The 18,270-nt window shown below is 37.9% G+C and overlaps 1 protein-coding gene across 2 annotated transcripts in view; it reads right to left on the reverse strand.

Moving 5' to 3' along the window:
- Window positions 1–18,270, reverse strand: part of MAPK14 (mitogen-activated protein kinase 14) — a 71,289-nt gene that overhangs the window by 12,583 nt on the left and 40,436 nt on the right. Inside the window, exons 4-9 of one of the 2 annotated variants that reach the window (XM_036096943.2) lie at window positions 14,974–15,085; window positions 14,234–14,263; window positions 13,850–13,897; window positions 13,044–13,158; window positions 12,408–12,479; window positions 181–260 (exon numbers count right to left, since the gene is read on the reverse strand). In XM_036096943.2, coding sequence (XP_035952836.1) covers window positions 181–260; window positions 12,408–12,479; window positions 13,044–13,158; window positions 13,850–13,897; window positions 14,234–14,263; window positions 14,974–15,085 — 457 coding nt within the window. The remainder of the gene's footprint in view (window positions 1–180; window positions 261–12,407; window positions 12,480–13,043; window positions 13,159–13,849; window positions 13,898–14,233; window positions 14,264–14,973; window positions 15,086–18,270) is intronic. The other variant, XM_036096954.2, reaches the window with a different exon arrangement.

The raw sequence follows: 18,270 nt of genomic DNA on the forward strand, positions 1-18,270 counted from the left end.
TGAGTGCATGTACACACACACACACACACACACACACACACACACATCCCTCATCCTGAAAGTCAGCACAAAAGGGCACACATGCTTACAAACATACCCAGGGCAAAGTACAGATTGATGGAAGGCAAGTGGCAGAGGCTCCCAACAGGGCAGATAATTACAATCAAAGCATCAACTCACAGACTCTGAGGAGATTTTCTTCAAAAGATCAGCCCCTGGGGTTCCAACGAGTCTTAAAATGAGCTTCAACTGATCAATATCTAATGGTGGACTATAAAGGAAAATGTTGGGACAAAATAAAAATAAAAAACAAACAACAAATAAAACAAAACAAATACCCCAATAACAAAAATTAAAAACCCCAAACCAGGCCAAAATGGTGAATTCATCTAGATCAAGGCTTCTGCAGGATGGTCACTCCAAGTAGAACATGCTCCACCTGTACAAAGACTCAGAATGCTGCCACACACATATCCGATTTATATTCATTTTGTGTATCTGTCAACATCACTTATCAGTAAAGCGAAGTGACTTTAACTGGGTACTTAGCTGCCAAAGACAGCAGGTGAAAACACAAAAGCTTCACTCAGTCCACACCGACCTCCTCACCTTCCACCAAAGCATCAGTAGTCAGTTAAGCAAAGAGCACTGGCAAGCAGAGTGCTACAGACAAGAAAAAAGCAGCAGAGCATAAGAGCGAGGGCTAGCCAAGGCCACCTGTGAATATTCCCCGAAGGCTAACTAAGGAGCTTGTAACAGGACAGGAGGCTTCGACTACCCCAGAGCCTCACCACTTGAGCGAGCCCTCTAGAAATCCTCCCCCTGCGCGGCTGCAGCAGGCGGAGATGAGCGGTGAGTGCCAGTCGGCCAGCAGAGGGCCCCACTCCCCCACTGCAATGGCATGTTCTTCCGACGCGCCATAACGGAGCAGAACACGAGAGGTTTCCACCTCACAAGTGCAGTGACAAACCTCACACATCCCAGAGGCTCTCAACAATAGGCTACAACGTCCAAACCATTATTCTGGTAGCCAGCTCTTCCATGCACACTCAGAATGTACGTGCATGTATTAACCAGAAGCCAAAAACTTTTCATTTGTTCTTACTGCCATTAGCCTTGCCTAAAAAGGAAGTTAAAAGGAGGGAGAAAAAAAAATCACATAAAATAGCTTTTAATATTCTCTATGAAAATGTTAGTAGTTTATCTCCATGTCTATACTGACATTCAGGGAAAAAGGAGGGGAGGAGGACTGTCTTCTGATGCCCGTCACAAATCCTGTCAGGTTTTTCGCCTATTAGGTCCTTCTCAACTTCAGGTCTCAGCTTAAACTTCACTTCCTCAGACAGGCCTCCCCCAACACTCTAAATAAGGAAGCCCCCTCTTCCCTGTATTCTCTACCTCCACACAATGCTTGCAAACATCAAAGTGCTTATCACAATCTAGAGTTACTTTGTTTGCTTTCTGTCCCCTCTACGGATCTGTAGCTCCATGAGGGCAGAGGCCACCCTGACTGTGTGTGCCACCTCTCCCCAGCGCTTAGCCTGCCATCTGCTACATGGTAGACTCTCAAAACACTTGAGGAGAAGGTGGAGCAGGATGGAAAGGGGGATGGAAGAAAGGATTTCTGCTTATGATTACACATATAAAGGTAATATGGTGTAAATTAAAACTAATGGCCTCTGCAAACCATAGTTGCCTAAGTTACAGGAATTACTTATGCAATATCACTGGCATCTTGCCCTGTTCTTTTTTTTCCCCCAGATATGAAATTGACTTAAATGGAAGAAAATTCTAGACGGGAGTCAGCAAACCCAGCCTGCTGCCTGTTTTGAAAATAAAGTTTTATGGGAACACAGCCATGCCCGTTCGTTCATGTGCTGCTTTCACCCCACACAGCAGAATTGAGTAGTTACAATAGAAACCATAGGGTTTTTAAGAAAAAGTTTGCCAAACCCCATCCTAGACCCGAACAACTTGTGTTCTATAGAAACCATGAGAGACTACGGACTCTGAGAAACAAACTGAGAGTTCTAGAGGGGAGGGGGGTGGGAGGATGGGTTAGCCTGGTGATGGATATTAAAGCGGGCACGTACTGAATGGAGCACTGGGTGTTACACGCAAACAATGAATCATGGAACACTACATCAAAAACTAATGATGTAATGTATGGTGATTAACATAACATAATAAAATTAAAAAAAAAAAGAAAACAAGGACAAATTAGAAACAGGTCCACTCACAGAAATTATTTTTTTGTAGAGAAGTAGAGAATTTTACCATCTGCAAATGGCAAGAATCAATGTGTTCTGGAGGTTAAAATTTCAATACTGACTCTTAGTTCAAAGTGCTGACAAGAAAAAAAATCTAAAGCATGCATTAATGGGGACAGACCGGGGAGGGCGGATGATTACTGTCTTGCTCTAAAATAATCAAATTAACTATACAACAGTAGAATTTAGTACAGGACCCCCTCTGCCCATTCAAAATGATTCCATTTACAAGTATTAAGTCCCCTCACACTCTTCAGGAACAAATTTAAGTGGGTAGCTATCCCACACCACAAATGAAAACCGACTAGACTACTTCAACTCTCAAACATGTAGTTTTACAATGTATGCATTAAAACTAGTCTCTAGAAATAAAGCTGTTGAGATTGGTACTCTCATTTAAGAGACTCCTGACTACTGAAATGAAGAGTCAAGTTTTACACCCCCTCCAGGGATGACAGAGACTCTGGACTGAGTTTCTTTACTGCCCTAACTTCACTTCAACATACCTGAAGAGTATGCCACCCCCACCACTCACAGTCCTCACTACAGCAATGAGTTGGGGGACCCCGTGTCTCTCTCCTGCTTCTGCCAGTATGAAACAATTACAGGTCTGAAGAATAAAGTCCCAATTCCTCAGCCCCTCAAGGCCCTCCCTGCTTTGGCATCAAGCTTCTTTTCTGACTCTGCTTCAAACTATTACTCCTTGATGTACTCAATGCTTCAATGCACCCCAAATATTCTAGACACTGCTCAGTTTCCAGCTTCTTATTTATCCAAGTCATAAACAGAATTACACTCCATTCCCCGCTCCTACGAAGCCTTTTCTTATTTATTTTTCAAAGTCCTACTCAAACAAGGACTCTGCCATGAAGTCTTTCTGGATATCTTAGGTTCAAAATAATCTCTACTTCTTCTCAATAACTTATTTATACCTCTATTATAGCATTTTTATCACTGTCTTATTTTATAATTAGAGAGTAGACATTTGTCCCAGTAACTCCTATAACTCACTTTCCACTGAGTATGATCATTCTGTTTTTAGGGACAGCTGCTATTTTATCTCTAGCACCTTCCACAGAGTAGTTTGATAAATACTGGTTGGCTTGAAAAGACTTGCTGTAATAGGTTTTTTAACTCAGCTCTGCCTTGCCCTCAAAAACCTATAATGACCATATTCTGTGGAAAGTCTAAATATAAAAAACAGTTACGAAAAGTTGTTTCATTTAATATCAGGCCTAAGAAAGTTTTTGAACACTCCATCTGAGGTGTTTACATCAAAGAGACTGTACAAATATAGTGCCATGAGTGTGTAAGAGCTATGGACAAAAAGAATTGCTACAGCATGATAGCCAATACTTAGGAGATTAGTAAACACACAATGCAAAATAAAAATCTACTTAGTAGCTAAAAGCACTTGCATGAAGGAAGTCAAAGCATGCAGACTTTGGAAGAAATCACCATAGGTTCTCCAAGAGCTGGCAAATCCACTGAAATACAGCTCAGTCTTCCAATAGTACCAGCTACTCTAAGGCCACTACAATTTGTCCAGGCAGTTAAGGCCAGAAGGCGCTTCAAGTAGCTACATAAGCAGAGCAAAGCAAAATTTACCACATTATGACAATTAGTTATTTCCACAAGTCATCCTTCATAATTGGTTTAACTTTTTTTTCCTAGATAGAAGAAACTTTACTATTAGGTAAAAACGTGTTTTATGGTCACAATCAAATTGTCAAAATTTAAATCCTAGATCTCCTGGTCCTTTCTAAAACAACCACCAAGGCCTAAGATTACTCTCTAGGTTCTCTGTAACAAAAGTAAAAGGGAGAACAAACAGTTAAGGAAATCAACCTAAGGGTACTAGGGTAATTACGGGGAAAATAAGAGAGGAATATTCTCTTCACTTCTAAGTGTTCTAGGCAACTCCAAGAAAGCGTCCACAGGCCAGAGAGTTGAAGATGAGGAAGAGGACCAGTGGCAGGACCTCCCTGCAGCTACTGCCACAAGTGAGCCGCAGTTTTCAATTAGACAAAACCCATACAGACAAAGCCAGAACATCAAAGTTTGGAGGTAGGAGATCCTCCTGGAGACAGGATGGACTAGAAGAAAACTTAGTCTACTTTCTTCTCTTCTTGGCTGTCAAAATAGTCATTTTCACTGTCACACACAAAAATTCTTAAGGTACTCTAGGTTTGTGGACACACATGAAAATTCCAACCTTTTCTGGGAAAAAAAAATTCTATATTTTCAAGTTGGGAGAAGAAAAGGCAAATAACCCAGTGAAACATTTTTCTTCTTCAACATTAGGACACTTGCTTTTAGTGTCTAAAATGAAACTGCTTTTTTAAAAATGAGAGAGAACAGGGGTGCCTGGGTGGTTCAGTTGGTTGAACGCTGACTCTTGCTTTCAGCTCAGGTCATGATCTCAGGGTCTTGAGATCAAGCCCTGCATCAGGCTCTGTGCTCGGCGGGAGTCTGCTTGAGATTCTCTCTCTCCTTCTGCCCCTCCCCCACTAAAATTAATTGATTAATTAATTAATTAATTCTAAAATGAGAGAGAACAAGGGTACCTCACTGGCTTCCTCAGCTGGTGGCGAATGCAACTCTTGATCTCAGGATTGTGAGTTTGAGCCCCATGCTGTGAGTAGAGCTTACTTTTAAAAAACTTTTTTAATTAAGAAAAATAAAATGAGAGAATATTTGAAACCAGTGACTGCAAGTGAGGGGTAGATGTGACAGGAAGGGGTACACCAGAAGTTTTTAGCTCTATTGGCATGTTTTATCTCATGATCTGGGAGCTATGAACACCAGTGTTCATTATATTATTGTCTTTTTGTAAGTATTTCATAAAATGTTTGCAAAAATCAAAAGAAGAAATGAATAAAGCAGAATTAAGAAGCCAATTTAATATATAAGGAAATTCATACGGAGTAAGGCAGCAGCTAATGGCAAGTAGATTATAACCCATCAGCTCCATTATCCTCTAGTTAATATCTTAAAGAGTACCACTTCTATTAAAATGAAAGAAGGAACAAAAGTTTTACACATTTAGGAAATTCATGTGATTACCTAGGAAAGGAAAACCACAGCAAGCAAATGCTGTGATCTCTGGAAGAGAAAACAGTATCTGGTGGGTAACAGAGCTGTGAAACTCATTTTCTCTCCTCCTTTAGGCTACAGACTATTAAGTGTTAGTAAAACTATTTTCTAAGTGGTCACACTTCTCAAAATCAGTTTCCAGCTTTGAAATAAGTTAGCACTAGACCCAATTTTGTAATCCCATATGAATCTGAGAATGGACTTTTCCATTTCTGCAGAAAAGGCTACTGGAATTTTGCTAGAGATTGTGTTGAATTTTTAGGTCACTTTGGGTATTACTGACATCTTAATAATATAAAGTCTTCCTATACATGAACACCAGATGTCTTCCCATTTATTAATAAATAAGAAATAAGTTACCACTAGACCCGAAGAGACATTCTTTATGCTCACTCTCTTCTAAATATGAAGTTCTGCTAGCCGTGTCCACTTGCTATATCTAGTCAACTGGGCTTATAAGGCAGGGCTTCATTCTTTACATAAATAATACTATTTTGAGCTAGATGGAAGAAGGGTTCTACATAGTCATAAATGAAAATGGTTTCTAAACTAACAATATATAATTAGCTTTAAGACAAAAATTAGTATTTCTTCCCTTTAGGGGAACTCTAAGGATTATTAACAACCAGTACTAAAAGAATCTCTCAAGGAGGAGACTAATCACAAAAAAAGTGAGAAAAAGGTAGAATAGAAACAAAACTTAACAGAGATCTAAAACTGCACTGTCCAATGTAATACCAATCACATGTGATTAATTAAATTTAAATGTCATCTAAATGAAATCTAATAAAATTTGAAATTCAGATTAAAAACACTCATAAAACCATGAATATAAAGGAACTTCTCTGACGTGATACTTCCTTGACCAAATAAAGAGCATTTATGAAAAGTACACAGCTAAAATCATGGACAGTGGAGACAAACTGAAAACTTTCCCTCTAAGATAAGAAGAAGACAAGGATGTCCACTTCACCACTGCTATTCAACACTGTACTGGAAGTTCCAGCCAGAACAACTGGAAAGGGAGAAGGAAAACCATCTCTATTTGCAGATGACCCAATCCTATGTATAGAAAATACCAGAGAATCTACAAGAACCTACTAGACCTAATAAACAATTTGAGTAAAGATGCAGTGCACAAAATCAACAAGAATCAGCTGTGTTTCTAAACACCAATAATAAACAACCTGAAAAGGAAATTAAGAGGGGCGCCTGGGTGGCTCAGATGGTTGAGCGTCTGCCTTCGGCTCAGGTCATGATCCCAGGGTCCTGAGATCAAGCCCCGCACTGGACTCCTGGCTCAGCGAGGAGCCTGCTTCTCCCTCTCCCCCTGCTCATGCTCTCTCTCTCTCTGTATCTGCGTCTCAAATGAATAAATAAAATCTTAAAAAAAAAAAAGAAATTAAGAAAGCAATTTCAGGGGTGCCTCGGTGGCTCAGTTGGTTAAGCATCTGCCTTCAGCTCAGGTCATGATCCCAGGGTCCTGGAATCGAGCCCCGTGTCGGGCTCCCTGCTTAGCAGGGAGTCTGTTTCTCCCTCCCCCTTCACCCCTCCACCCGCTTGTGCTCTCTTTCTCTTTCTCTCAAATAAATAAATAAAATCTTTAAAAAAAAAAAGCGTAAAAAATAAAAAAACAAAAGGAAAAAAGAAAGCAATTTCATTTACAATCTTTTATTCTAAAAGAATAAAATACTTAGGAATAAATTTAACCATGAAGGTGAAAGATTGGTCCAGTGAAAATTATAAAACACTGCTGAAAGAAATTAAGAACTAATAAATGGGAAGACATCTGGTGTTCATGGAAAGGAAGACTTTATATTGTTAAGATGTCAATAATACCCAAAGTGACCTAAAAATTCAACACGATCTCTAGCAAAAGTCCAATAGCCTTTTCTGCAGAAATGGAAAAGTCCATTCTCAAATTCATATGGGATTACAAAAGACCCTGAAGAGCCAAAACAAAAACAAAAACACCTGACAATGAGAACAAAATTGAAGGATTCACACTTCCTGAATGCAAAACTTACCATATAAAGTTTCAGGAATCAAAACAACATGTGGAAATGCTATAAGGATAGATATATAGACCAACGGAATAGAATTAGCTTTTGACAAAAGTGCCAGGCCCATTCAGTGGGGGATAGTCTCTTCAACAAATCGTGCTGAGACCACTGGATTTCCACATGCAAAAGAATAAAGCTGGAACTCTAACCTGACATCATGCACAAAACTTAACTCGAAATGGATCAAAGACCTAAATATAAGAGAAACCCATACAATTCTTAGTAGAAAACATAGTAAATCTTCACAACCTTGAATTTGGTAATATATTCTTAGTTATGACATGAGCAACAAAAGAAAAAATAAATTGGAACTTCAAAAAATCAAAACCTTAGTACATCAAAGGACATTATCAAGAAAGTGAACAGACAGCTCACAGAAGGGGAGAAAATATTTGCAAATCATGTATCTAATGAAGGTTTAATATCCAGAATATATAAAGAACTAAACTCAACAATAAAAAGACCACCCAATTAAAAGATGGGTAATGGACTTAAGCAGATATTCCTCCACAGAAGATATACAAATGGACAATAAACACAGGGACAGATGCTCAACATTATTGGTCATTAGGGAAATACAAATTAAAATTACGAAGAGGTACCACTTTGTACCTGCAATGATGGCTATAATTAAAAAAGGCGGGGGGAGGAGGAGGAAGGAACAAGTGTTGGTGAAGATGTGGAGAAACTGCTCATACATCATTGGTGGGCAAAAATGGTGCAACTGCTGTGGAAAACAGTTTGGTGGCTCATCAAAAAGCTAAACACAGAATTACCACATGACCCAACAATTCCACTCCTAGATATATACTGCAAAGAATTGAAAGCAGAGACTCAAATAACTGTATGTCAATGTTCATTGTAGCACTAATCATAATTGCCAAAGGTGAAAATAACCCAAGTGTCAATGAACAGATGAGTACATAAACAAAATGTGGCATATACACACAATGGAATAGTATTCAGCCATAAAAAGGAATGAAGTTCTGATAACATGCTACAACACAGATAAACCTTGAAAACATGGCTAACGGAAATAATCAAGAAACAAAAGAACAAATATTGTGTGATTCCACTTATAAGAAATATCTAGAATAAGCAAATTCAGGAAACAGAAGAGAGGAAACTAGAGGCTATGGGAAAGAAGAATGGGGGAGTTATTATTCAACAGGTACTGAGTTTTGCTTTGAGGTGATGAAAATGTTTTGGAAATAAGATAGTGGCGATGGCTGCACAACTTTGTGAATGTAATTAGTGCCCCTGGACTGTATATTTAAAAATGGTTGAAATGGTAAATTTTGTGTTAGGTATATTTTACCACAATAAGAAAAAGTTAAAGTGGCAAATTTTATGTTAATACATTTCACTGCAGAGATATTTTTAATCAGTTCCCTAAGCTTCACTAGCCACATTGTAAGTGCTCAATAGCCACATGTGGCTGGTGGCTACCAACCACCACAGTGTGCAGCACAAATATAAAATATTTGCAACACCACAGAAAATTCTATTAGATAGCGCTTATCTAGAAGCTAAAGCCACCAGTTCTAAATGGAAGTTGATTAATAAATGAGGAAAACAGGGAGAAAACTGCACTCAAATAAAGAGCATGCTCTAGAGGTTGCCTCGGCATTCAGTTGCATTTAAAAATCATAAATAAGCAGTAGCTGCATGCTTTTCTGGGCAAAGGAAGAATGGTGGGGCCAGCACATTCTCCAAAGGTTTTAAGAGAAGTTCTAGAAATCAGGGGAATAGGTAACAAAATGATGGAAAGAAACTGTGACCTGAGTCATAAATAACAGTTTTGGACCTATGTTTTCTGGATCTTGGTTTCCTCACATCTATTAAAAACAGGGGGTTCAATTAGAGGTTTTCTAACATCCTTCTAGGCCCCCAAGTAGATAAGTCTAAATTCTTAATTTTCTGATCTCATTGGTATCTTAAAAAAAAAAGAGGAAAGACTGCCTAACTAAATAATTTTTTTAGGATCAGCCTAAAAGGTTAAAAGTAAAAGTCAGCTGGGTTAAATTCCAGTTGTGCTTAGCACCTGCTACACACTAGAATCAACTGGGGACTTAAAAAATATGCCAAAGCCTGTGCTTTGACCCCACACCAATTGAAGTTGGGTCTCTGGTGCCCAGGCATTTGGAGTTTTTAAAAGCTCCCTAAAGTATTTTGATGAAAAATGAGAGTTAAGAACCACTATGCTAGACTATAAGCAATTGCACACTTCAGGCAAGAAAAAAAAATAATAGAAAACACTTTCCTCTTTCCTTGTCAGGCCACCAAAGCTACATCCAAACAGATGGCAACTGACAAGATGGGGGTTACATGTATTACAAATACAAATCCTCTGAATTTGATTTTTACGATCCCAGGAGAATATCTGTCTCAAAAAGAGCCAAGTGAAAAGAAACGGTGTATTACTAAAATAAGAATTTTGAAATGAATTTGCATGTATTAAAAAAAAAAAGCCCATGGGAAAAGGTCTAAACGCTAGGTTTTCTCTAAAGCTCATAGAAGGAAAAGAAGTAAGCATAACAAGGGAAGACTTCTTCCAGGTTGAAAGTTAGCATTCTTTTATTTTTTTATTATTATTTTTTTTTCGAGAGAGTGTGTGCGTGTGTAAGCTCGGGGAGATGGGGGGCGGTGGGCAGAGGGAGAGGGAAAGAGAGAATCTCAAACAGGCTCCACACCCAGCACAGAGCCCGATGCAGGGCTAGATCTCACAAACCTGAGATCATGACCTGAGCTGAAATCAAGACTCAGATGCTTAACCGACTGAGCCACCCAGGTGCACGTGAAAGTTAGCATTCTAAAAGAGTCAAGGCATCAGGGAGTAGGCAGCTGTCTGAGATAAAACCATAGGGCACAACTGCTTTGAAACCTTTCTACCAGTAGCCTGCCAAGGGGATCCATCCTTTACTACTCGTCACAAAATTTAAATAAAACAAACAAAAATTAACCTTTAATGATTCATAGGTAGACAACAGGGTGGGAAAGTGAAGGGAAAAACTGTTTCCCAAAAGTCACTAATGAAGATGATGGCTAACATTTCCTGGCAGGCTCCAAGAACGTTCCAGATACTATCTCACTGAATTCTCACAGCCACCTTGCGAGGTATATACCATTAACATTTTATGGTTAAGGAAACCGGGAGATAGTTAGAAAATGTGCTCAAAGTCACACAGCTGAGAGTAAACGAGGTAGGATCTAAACCCAGGAAGTCTGATTCCAGAAGTCTGTGCTCTTGACTAGTACACCCTGCTGTCTCTCTCTCTCCACCATTCTGGTTATCTACGTAGGCATAAGTGTCTGCAGCTGACTGGAGACAGACGGAAACAGATATAATAAAGGAGACGAGGGAAGAGGGGAACAGAGCAATGCAGCAGAGTAGTATGCTCAGGAAGACAGGCTAAAGGATGGGACTCTGAGATATGTACCTGAAGAAAGGGGGAATTACAAATTTTCCCTAATTCTCTTAGCCTGGACTGTAATGTATATACCACATTTCTAAGACATAGACATAAGGTGAATGAAGCAAAGGACAAAGGAGAAACACTAAGTATTTAAACTAAGAATCTGGGCATGAGAAGCAATAAGTATAGGGAGACAGAGCTCTGTATCAATGCAGAAATATTCAGAGGGAAATAAACAGCTTTGCCTGAGGGGCAGAAGTTTTTCAGTTCATTAGGAAAGTACATTTCCTCTAGCAGAAGATAGTTAGAACATGTGGATAGATAACATGAACATCACAGTCACCACAGAAGTATGTCCCAAACTATAAGCAAGTAAACTGATGTTCTGGTTTATAAACTCCATGAGTTTGCTTAGGTGAGAGGCTGAAACAGCTTTTAGGTCTCTAAGCATGACAGAACACATTCATAGCATAACTGCAGCATCTTTAAAGCTCAACCAAACCCACTCCCAGGCTAGTCAGATGAATTATACAAAAATCTTCAAACCTAATTCTAGACACATAAGTCAACATTCTTTCTCACCTGAACATTTTCCCCAAGTAAAAGTAATGGGAGTTCCAACAAACCACATTTTGCTGATATTATTTCTTTCTTTTTTTTTTTTTTTAAAGATTTTATTTATTTATTTGAGAGAGAGAGAATGAGAGAGAGCACATGAGAGGGGTTAGGGTCAGAGGGAGAAGCAGACTCCCTGCTGAGCAGGGAGCCCGATGTGGGACTTGATCCAGGGACTCCAGGATCATGACCTGAGCCGAAGGCAGTCGCTTAACCAACTGAGCCACCCAGGCACCTGACATTTTGCTGATATTATTTCTAAACCATGAAATGGGCATGCAGCAGACAAGAAAGGACCTAAAATAAAAGGGCCATGATAAACTATAAACTAGATAATAAATCTGGAAGTAAATTAAGGTTTGGCTACACTCTAGGCTAAAAACAAAACTGCGCTGCAAAAAAAAAAAAAGGCACACGTCAGGATGACCTTATCACTTCTTGTTTTTATTATTTGTTGTTAAACAACAAATATAAAGATAGTCGGCAGGTACATCATTATAGGGACCAAATATAATCTTTTTAACATGTAAACCAAACACAAAAGCTAAAGATACCCCTGATTTGTAAATGGTACCTTGTGCTCATTAAGTGTTGTACAAGCAGACTAAACCAGTCATTGAGATCTGGAGCTTCTCAGAAATACGCTCAGGTTGCAGAACTGCTGTGAGAAGATTAATATAATAAGGGACTCACTGTAAAAAGATGATATGTGAGAGATGTAAAGAGTTCTCCAGCTTATGAGGAATTTTTCCAACTCACACAAATAAATTGAAGGCTCTTTCTTGACAAGGCAAGATATTCAGTCAGAGGGCAGACCTCATAACACATATCTGAACTATTTAAGCAAGTAACTGAGAGCCTTCCCTAGAGCTAGGTAAAAGCAATATACTTCCATGGACACTGAAATACAGATAAGAAACAAGAATCCAAAACTTTTTAAAGGATACGGTCTGTACCAGGAAACAACGTTCTTCCAGTCAACAGCTCGGCCATTATGCATCCCACTGACCAAATATCAACTGGCAAAATTAAAGAGAAAAGGGCATACAATGTCACTGTCATCATACTTGACCACAAATGAAACTATAACTAGAGGTGAAATACTCAAATTAATATATAATACATTCGAGGTTCAACAATCATACTCTTCTTTACAGAAGTAAGCTTATTAAGACCCCAGTAAAGGGCTACATAGGTGGGACATCAAAACATAGTTAAGGCAAGAGAAACAAGCTGTTCACAAAGGGGTAGAGATTCTTATTGGTAGAAATGGTAGATTCTCCAAAGTAATGTTAAGCGGTTAAAATTATGAACCCATTGTCTTCAGGTAGAGGTACTCACAGAATATGTTGGAAATCTAAATAAATAAAAACCCAACTGCTAAATCACAAAGTTTGAAAGCTGTGTATAAATATCCCACTTTCTCTATCTGAGCAACTGAAATATTTCCTGTCAACTTTAAAAGGATCACTGAGGGGGGAGAAAGATGTTTCCTCCCACTCCCATCATCTCCACTTCTGAGAATCCCAAATACACCCAACATGGTGACTAATAAGGTGCCAAATAACCAATAAAAGCAATACCTGTCTGGTTGTAATGCATCCAGTTCAGCATGATCTCAGGAGCCCGGTACCACCTGGTGGCCACATAGCCTGTCATTTCATCATCTGTATGTCGGGCCAGTCCAAAATCCAAGATCTAAGGGAGAAAAGAGAAATCAGGCACTGGATAGTCAAGCTCCTAAGACTTATAAAGCAGGAGGGGAAAAAAACTCTAGTGCCTTAGAAAAAGGAAGAATAATATAGGACTTTCACAAACATACTTCCTAGTCCATGCTTAGAACACATGATAAACACAGCAAGAACTTTAAAAAATAAAATTACAAAAAGCTAAACAAAAAATGCTACTCCTGGGGATTTATTCAAGAGCAATGGAAACATACATCCACCCAAAGGCTTGAATATGAATATTCATAGCAGCTATACACAGCCCCAAACTAGAATTGAAGCAAATGTCTATCAAGGGGAGATGGATAAACAAATTCTGGCATATTCATAAAATGAATACTACTCAGCAATAAAAAGGAATGAACTACTGATAAAACACAGATAGATTTCAAAAATATTTTACGAAGCATAAGTTAGACACATACACACAAAGAGACTGTATGATTCCATTTATATGAAATTCCAGAAAAAATAAATCTATAGTGTCAGCAAGCAGATCAGTGGTTGTCTGAAGCCAGGATTAGGGGTAGCAGAGGGGCGGTTCAAATTTCAAAATCTGATATTCCTAAGGACAGTATGAATTTTCGGATATAGTCTGCCTGGTTAGTCAAACACATAATTACACGTTGAAACAAACAATTACCAGTGTCTGTTCATCTCACCTTTAGCTCACAGTCTTCATTCACAGCTAGATTACTAGGTTTTAGGTCCTAGGAAGCAAAAGTACAGAGAAGACAGGATCAACTTCGTGATACATGGTAGGTTTTCTCCCTACAGGTAATGATGAAGATCCAAACATAAAGGTAAGATTTTATCCAGCTATCAATGATCTCCATCTATAGTCACTAGCTAGTCCTAATTAGCCTTAAATAACTAAAAACTATACATCTTCTTTCTTTAATCAGTTTAAACCTAGAGCAAAGTTACAATCAATCAATATAGTTCCACGGCTAAAGTAAGTTTAGATTAGGATCTTGGCTGAATGCAGGTCCTCTCCACTTCAGTACCCCCCTCCTCCCCAAATAATTTAATCAAAATCACATTACCCTGTGAATTATGTCAGCTGAATGTATATACTGTGAAAGAGAAAAAGGTCAATTAATCAAAAAGTTATCTCCAACCTCTTACAGTCATATGACACAGTTAAATATATTTTCATGAACCAGTAAGAAATGCGAGTATTAAATAATGGGATTAGAAATGAGAACAAGTAATTAATAGTAATCTGTACATTTATCATAACTATGATTTCTATACCATCAACTCTACTCATAGAGTTGAGGTATGAGTTAAACAGAGCTTTCAACCCGTTTTCTGGTGGGTGCTGTGGAGCTCAATGAGGACTCAAAGCTGCTAAATATCAAAGGTGGCTTAATTTTAAAACATTATTTACCTGCCCCTCCCACAAATAAATTGGGCTCCTTGAGGAGGTTTTTAAACTTTCAACATGACACTGACCAGGTATTAGATTATCTCAAGAAATTATTACTACTCTTTAGATGTAAGAATGACGTCCTGAGCTCTTGGACATACATACTGAAATATCTATGGGTGGAATGACATTATGCCTGGACTTGCCTTAAAATAATCCAGGGATTGGGAAATACAAAAGAAACAAGATTGGCCATATGTTGGTAACTGTGGTCACTGAGTAAACATAGGGGTTCATTACATTGTGATTGTCCTTGTGATTTTGTGAGTGTTTGAAATTTTCCATAGGAAAGGTTTGTTGTTGTTTTTTTTCCTTCCTTTTCTTAAGCCTTGGAATGGAGAAGGAAGAATATACCTTGAGACCTCGGAGAATCTGGTAGATGAGGAACTGAACATGGTCATCCGTAAGCTTCTGACATTTCACAATGTTGTTCAGATCTGCTCCCATGAGATGGGTGACCAGATACCTAGAAATTAATGGAGAGTTACATAATGATCCAGAACCCCTATAAAAGCTCTTATCTTCATAAGACTTCTAAAAGTTTTTACGAAAAGGCCACTCCGAAATTGTAACCTACTGAATAGAAGATATTTGCAAATCTGATAAAGGGTTAGTATCCAAAATATATAAACTGATACAACTCAATACCCAAAAAACAAGTAATCCAATTAAGAAATGGGCAGAAGACATGAACAGACATTTCTCCAAACAAGACATACAGATGGCCAACAGACACATGAAAAGATCCTCAACATCATCAGAGAAATGCAAATCAAAACTACAATATCACCTCACACCTGTCAGAATGGCTACAATTAAAAACACAAGAAACAACCAATGTTGGCAAGAATGTGGAGCAAAAGGAACCCTCTGACACTGTTGGTGGGAATGCAAAATGGTGCAGCTGCTGTGGAAATGGTATGGAGGTTCCTCAAAAAATTAAAAATAGAACTACTCTACAATCCAGTAATTGCACTATTGGGTATTTACCCCAAAATACAAAAACACTAATTCAAAGGGATACATGCACCTCCATGTTTACTGTAGCATTATTTACAATAGCCAAACTATGGAAGCAGCCTAAGTATCCATCGATAGATGAATGGATGAAGATGTAGTGTACACACACACACACACACACACACACACACACACACAATGGAATATTACTCAGCCATTAAAAAGAAATCTTGCCATTTGCAACCACATGGATGGAGCTAGAGTATAATGCTAAGCGAAATAAGTCAGTCAAAGACAAATATATTTGATCTCACTCATATGCAGAACATAAGAAAACAAATGAACAAAGGGGGGAAAAAAGAAAGAGAGACAAACCAACAAACAGACTCTTAACTATAGAGAACAAACTGAACTATACAAACCAGACAAGAGGTGGGTGGAGTGATGGGTGAAATAGGTGATGGGGATTAAAGAGTACAGTTATCATGATGAATAAAATAAAATAAAATAAAATAGCTACCCACTAAGTACCACAGTGATCGCTAAAAACTTAATAACTACTCATGGGGGGCTCATTTTTAACACCCCTATTATAACTTTACGACCTACCATCTATTTTTCTAAAAATTTCTATACTCGTTCCTACTTGATGTTAGTTATCTAAAGAGAAAAGAAAAGAGCAAAGATGAAAATCAGAATGAAGTATGTGTTAGTATCAGTTTTTTAAAAAGTGTTGTTCCATGAGAAATATACAGTGCTACTAAATGCACTGCTGTAATAAAGTATCTGGGATTTTTAAACCTATCATTCTATTTTCACCTCATTATACACAAAGTTGTAGATTCTAAAATACTATTTTTAAATTTTCAAATTATAATTCTCCTTTTTCAAGATTCACTGGCAAAAGGATATTGTTCACTGACAATATTCCCTCATTTACTTTAAAGGAAGGAGGAACATTATCTATAAGCAAGATGGGGCATTCCAGAACCTCTCCTTACAGGTGTGGTGCTGGTTATTAATCCTATGTGGTCAGATTAGGAAACAATTACATTCAAGTCCAACAGGTTCACCATAGATATTCTAGATGCAATACCTTACCCACTCATTACTGTATTACACAGCCATGGGAACATAAAAACCAGATCAGTACTAAAAAGGCTGAATTTTTAAAAAGCAGGTTAGGTTTTATCTACTGTGTAAGAATCACTACTCATTTCTGAGGCTGAATAATAATGTATACCAACTGAGCTAAGAAGAATGCTGATTTCATTTCGTTTCTATTTTTATTTTTTATAAATTTGGAGGGAAAGAAACCAGGCTGGTAAATTTAAATCTACTATTAACGTATTATATAAATAAATATGTGTATGACCTCTCTTCACATAGACACACACACACACTTTGTTATTACTTTCTTTCCTCAAAGAGGAATTGAAATTTTTTTCTGTTTCATAATTTCCCTGTTGGGATGATACAGCCAGTTCCCAATTTCACAAAGATCAACAGAACTTAGCCTAGATGTAAAATTAAGATTTTAGCATTTCATATTTTTAAAGCTTGCACAATTATACTGCCTTGAGGAAGGGCAGACTGTAAATGTAACTTAAAGAAAAAACTGGACTTTCTGAAATGTTTCATAAAGGTAGTTCTCTTGTAAGAGATGTTCCAAGTTGAACATAACATAACCAGATGCAGTCAGTGCTTATTCTGTGCCAAGCACTGTTTATAATGCCTGCGTCTCATGGTCTCTTCCTGACAACTCTGTAAGGTTTTAAGTCCCATTAGCTTTCCCATTTCATTGATGAGGAAACAGAGACAGAACAAGGATATGTAACCTGCTCAAGGTTAAGAGTGGTAATATCAGGTTGAAATGAAAACTGTCTGCTCTCAAGACCATGCATGATCTTAATCACAGCACATATTGCCTCCAAATTCTTCCAGGTGACTTCAAATTTAAGTCAAGAGAATGATCTTTTCAAAAAAAGTTTTATAAGTATCACAATAATCTAGAAGCAGTATGTCCAGATAATTTCCGTAGTAATTCTCAATACTTACTATCAAAGTTAACCTTTAACGAAAGAAGAAAGCTGGCAAAAACCTAGCAATATTCCATTAATCACAGTCACCGAAGTTTTCAACTCCATTGACACATAATCTGACAAATATGAAAATGTTGCCAATAACTGGTTAATATTTTGAAATATTTTGAAACTGGTTAATATTTAGACTTCTCCCAGAGGATCTAGTATAATGGTTGCCATATCCATAATTTCAATTATGACAAATTGCAAGGCTCAGGTTGAGGAAGAGAGAATCCAATTTTTATTTTATAAGTGTGTTTTGCAAATAATTACTTTTTATGACTTTGGATAGTAAAAGGATTATTCTCTCAACTTTAAAAAATAATTTTAAAGAGAAAAGGTAAACAAAGAAAACATTGTTCTAGATGATTCCACTTAGAATCTATCTTAACTTGTCTTGAAATAAAACCTAAAAATTTTAACTAATATGTCTGTGCTAGTTCACAAATATGTTAAGCAGTATTACCAATGCAACCATAGTAATTTCAAGTATAACTACTGTGTTTAAATGGTTACCAGTAGGGGCGCCTGGGTGGCTCAGTAGGTTAAGCGTCTTCTGCTCAGGTCATGATCCCGGGATCCTGGGATCAAGCTGTGTCGGGCTCCC

The sequence above is a fragment of the Halichoerus grypus genome, chromosome 9 (genome assembly GCF_964656455.1).
Source record: "Halichoerus grypus chromosome 9, mHalGry1.hap1.1, whole genome shotgun sequence".
In the NCBI taxonomy this organism is placed as follows: domain Eukaryota; kingdom Metazoa; phylum Chordata; class Mammalia; order Carnivora; family Phocidae; genus Halichoerus; species Halichoerus grypus.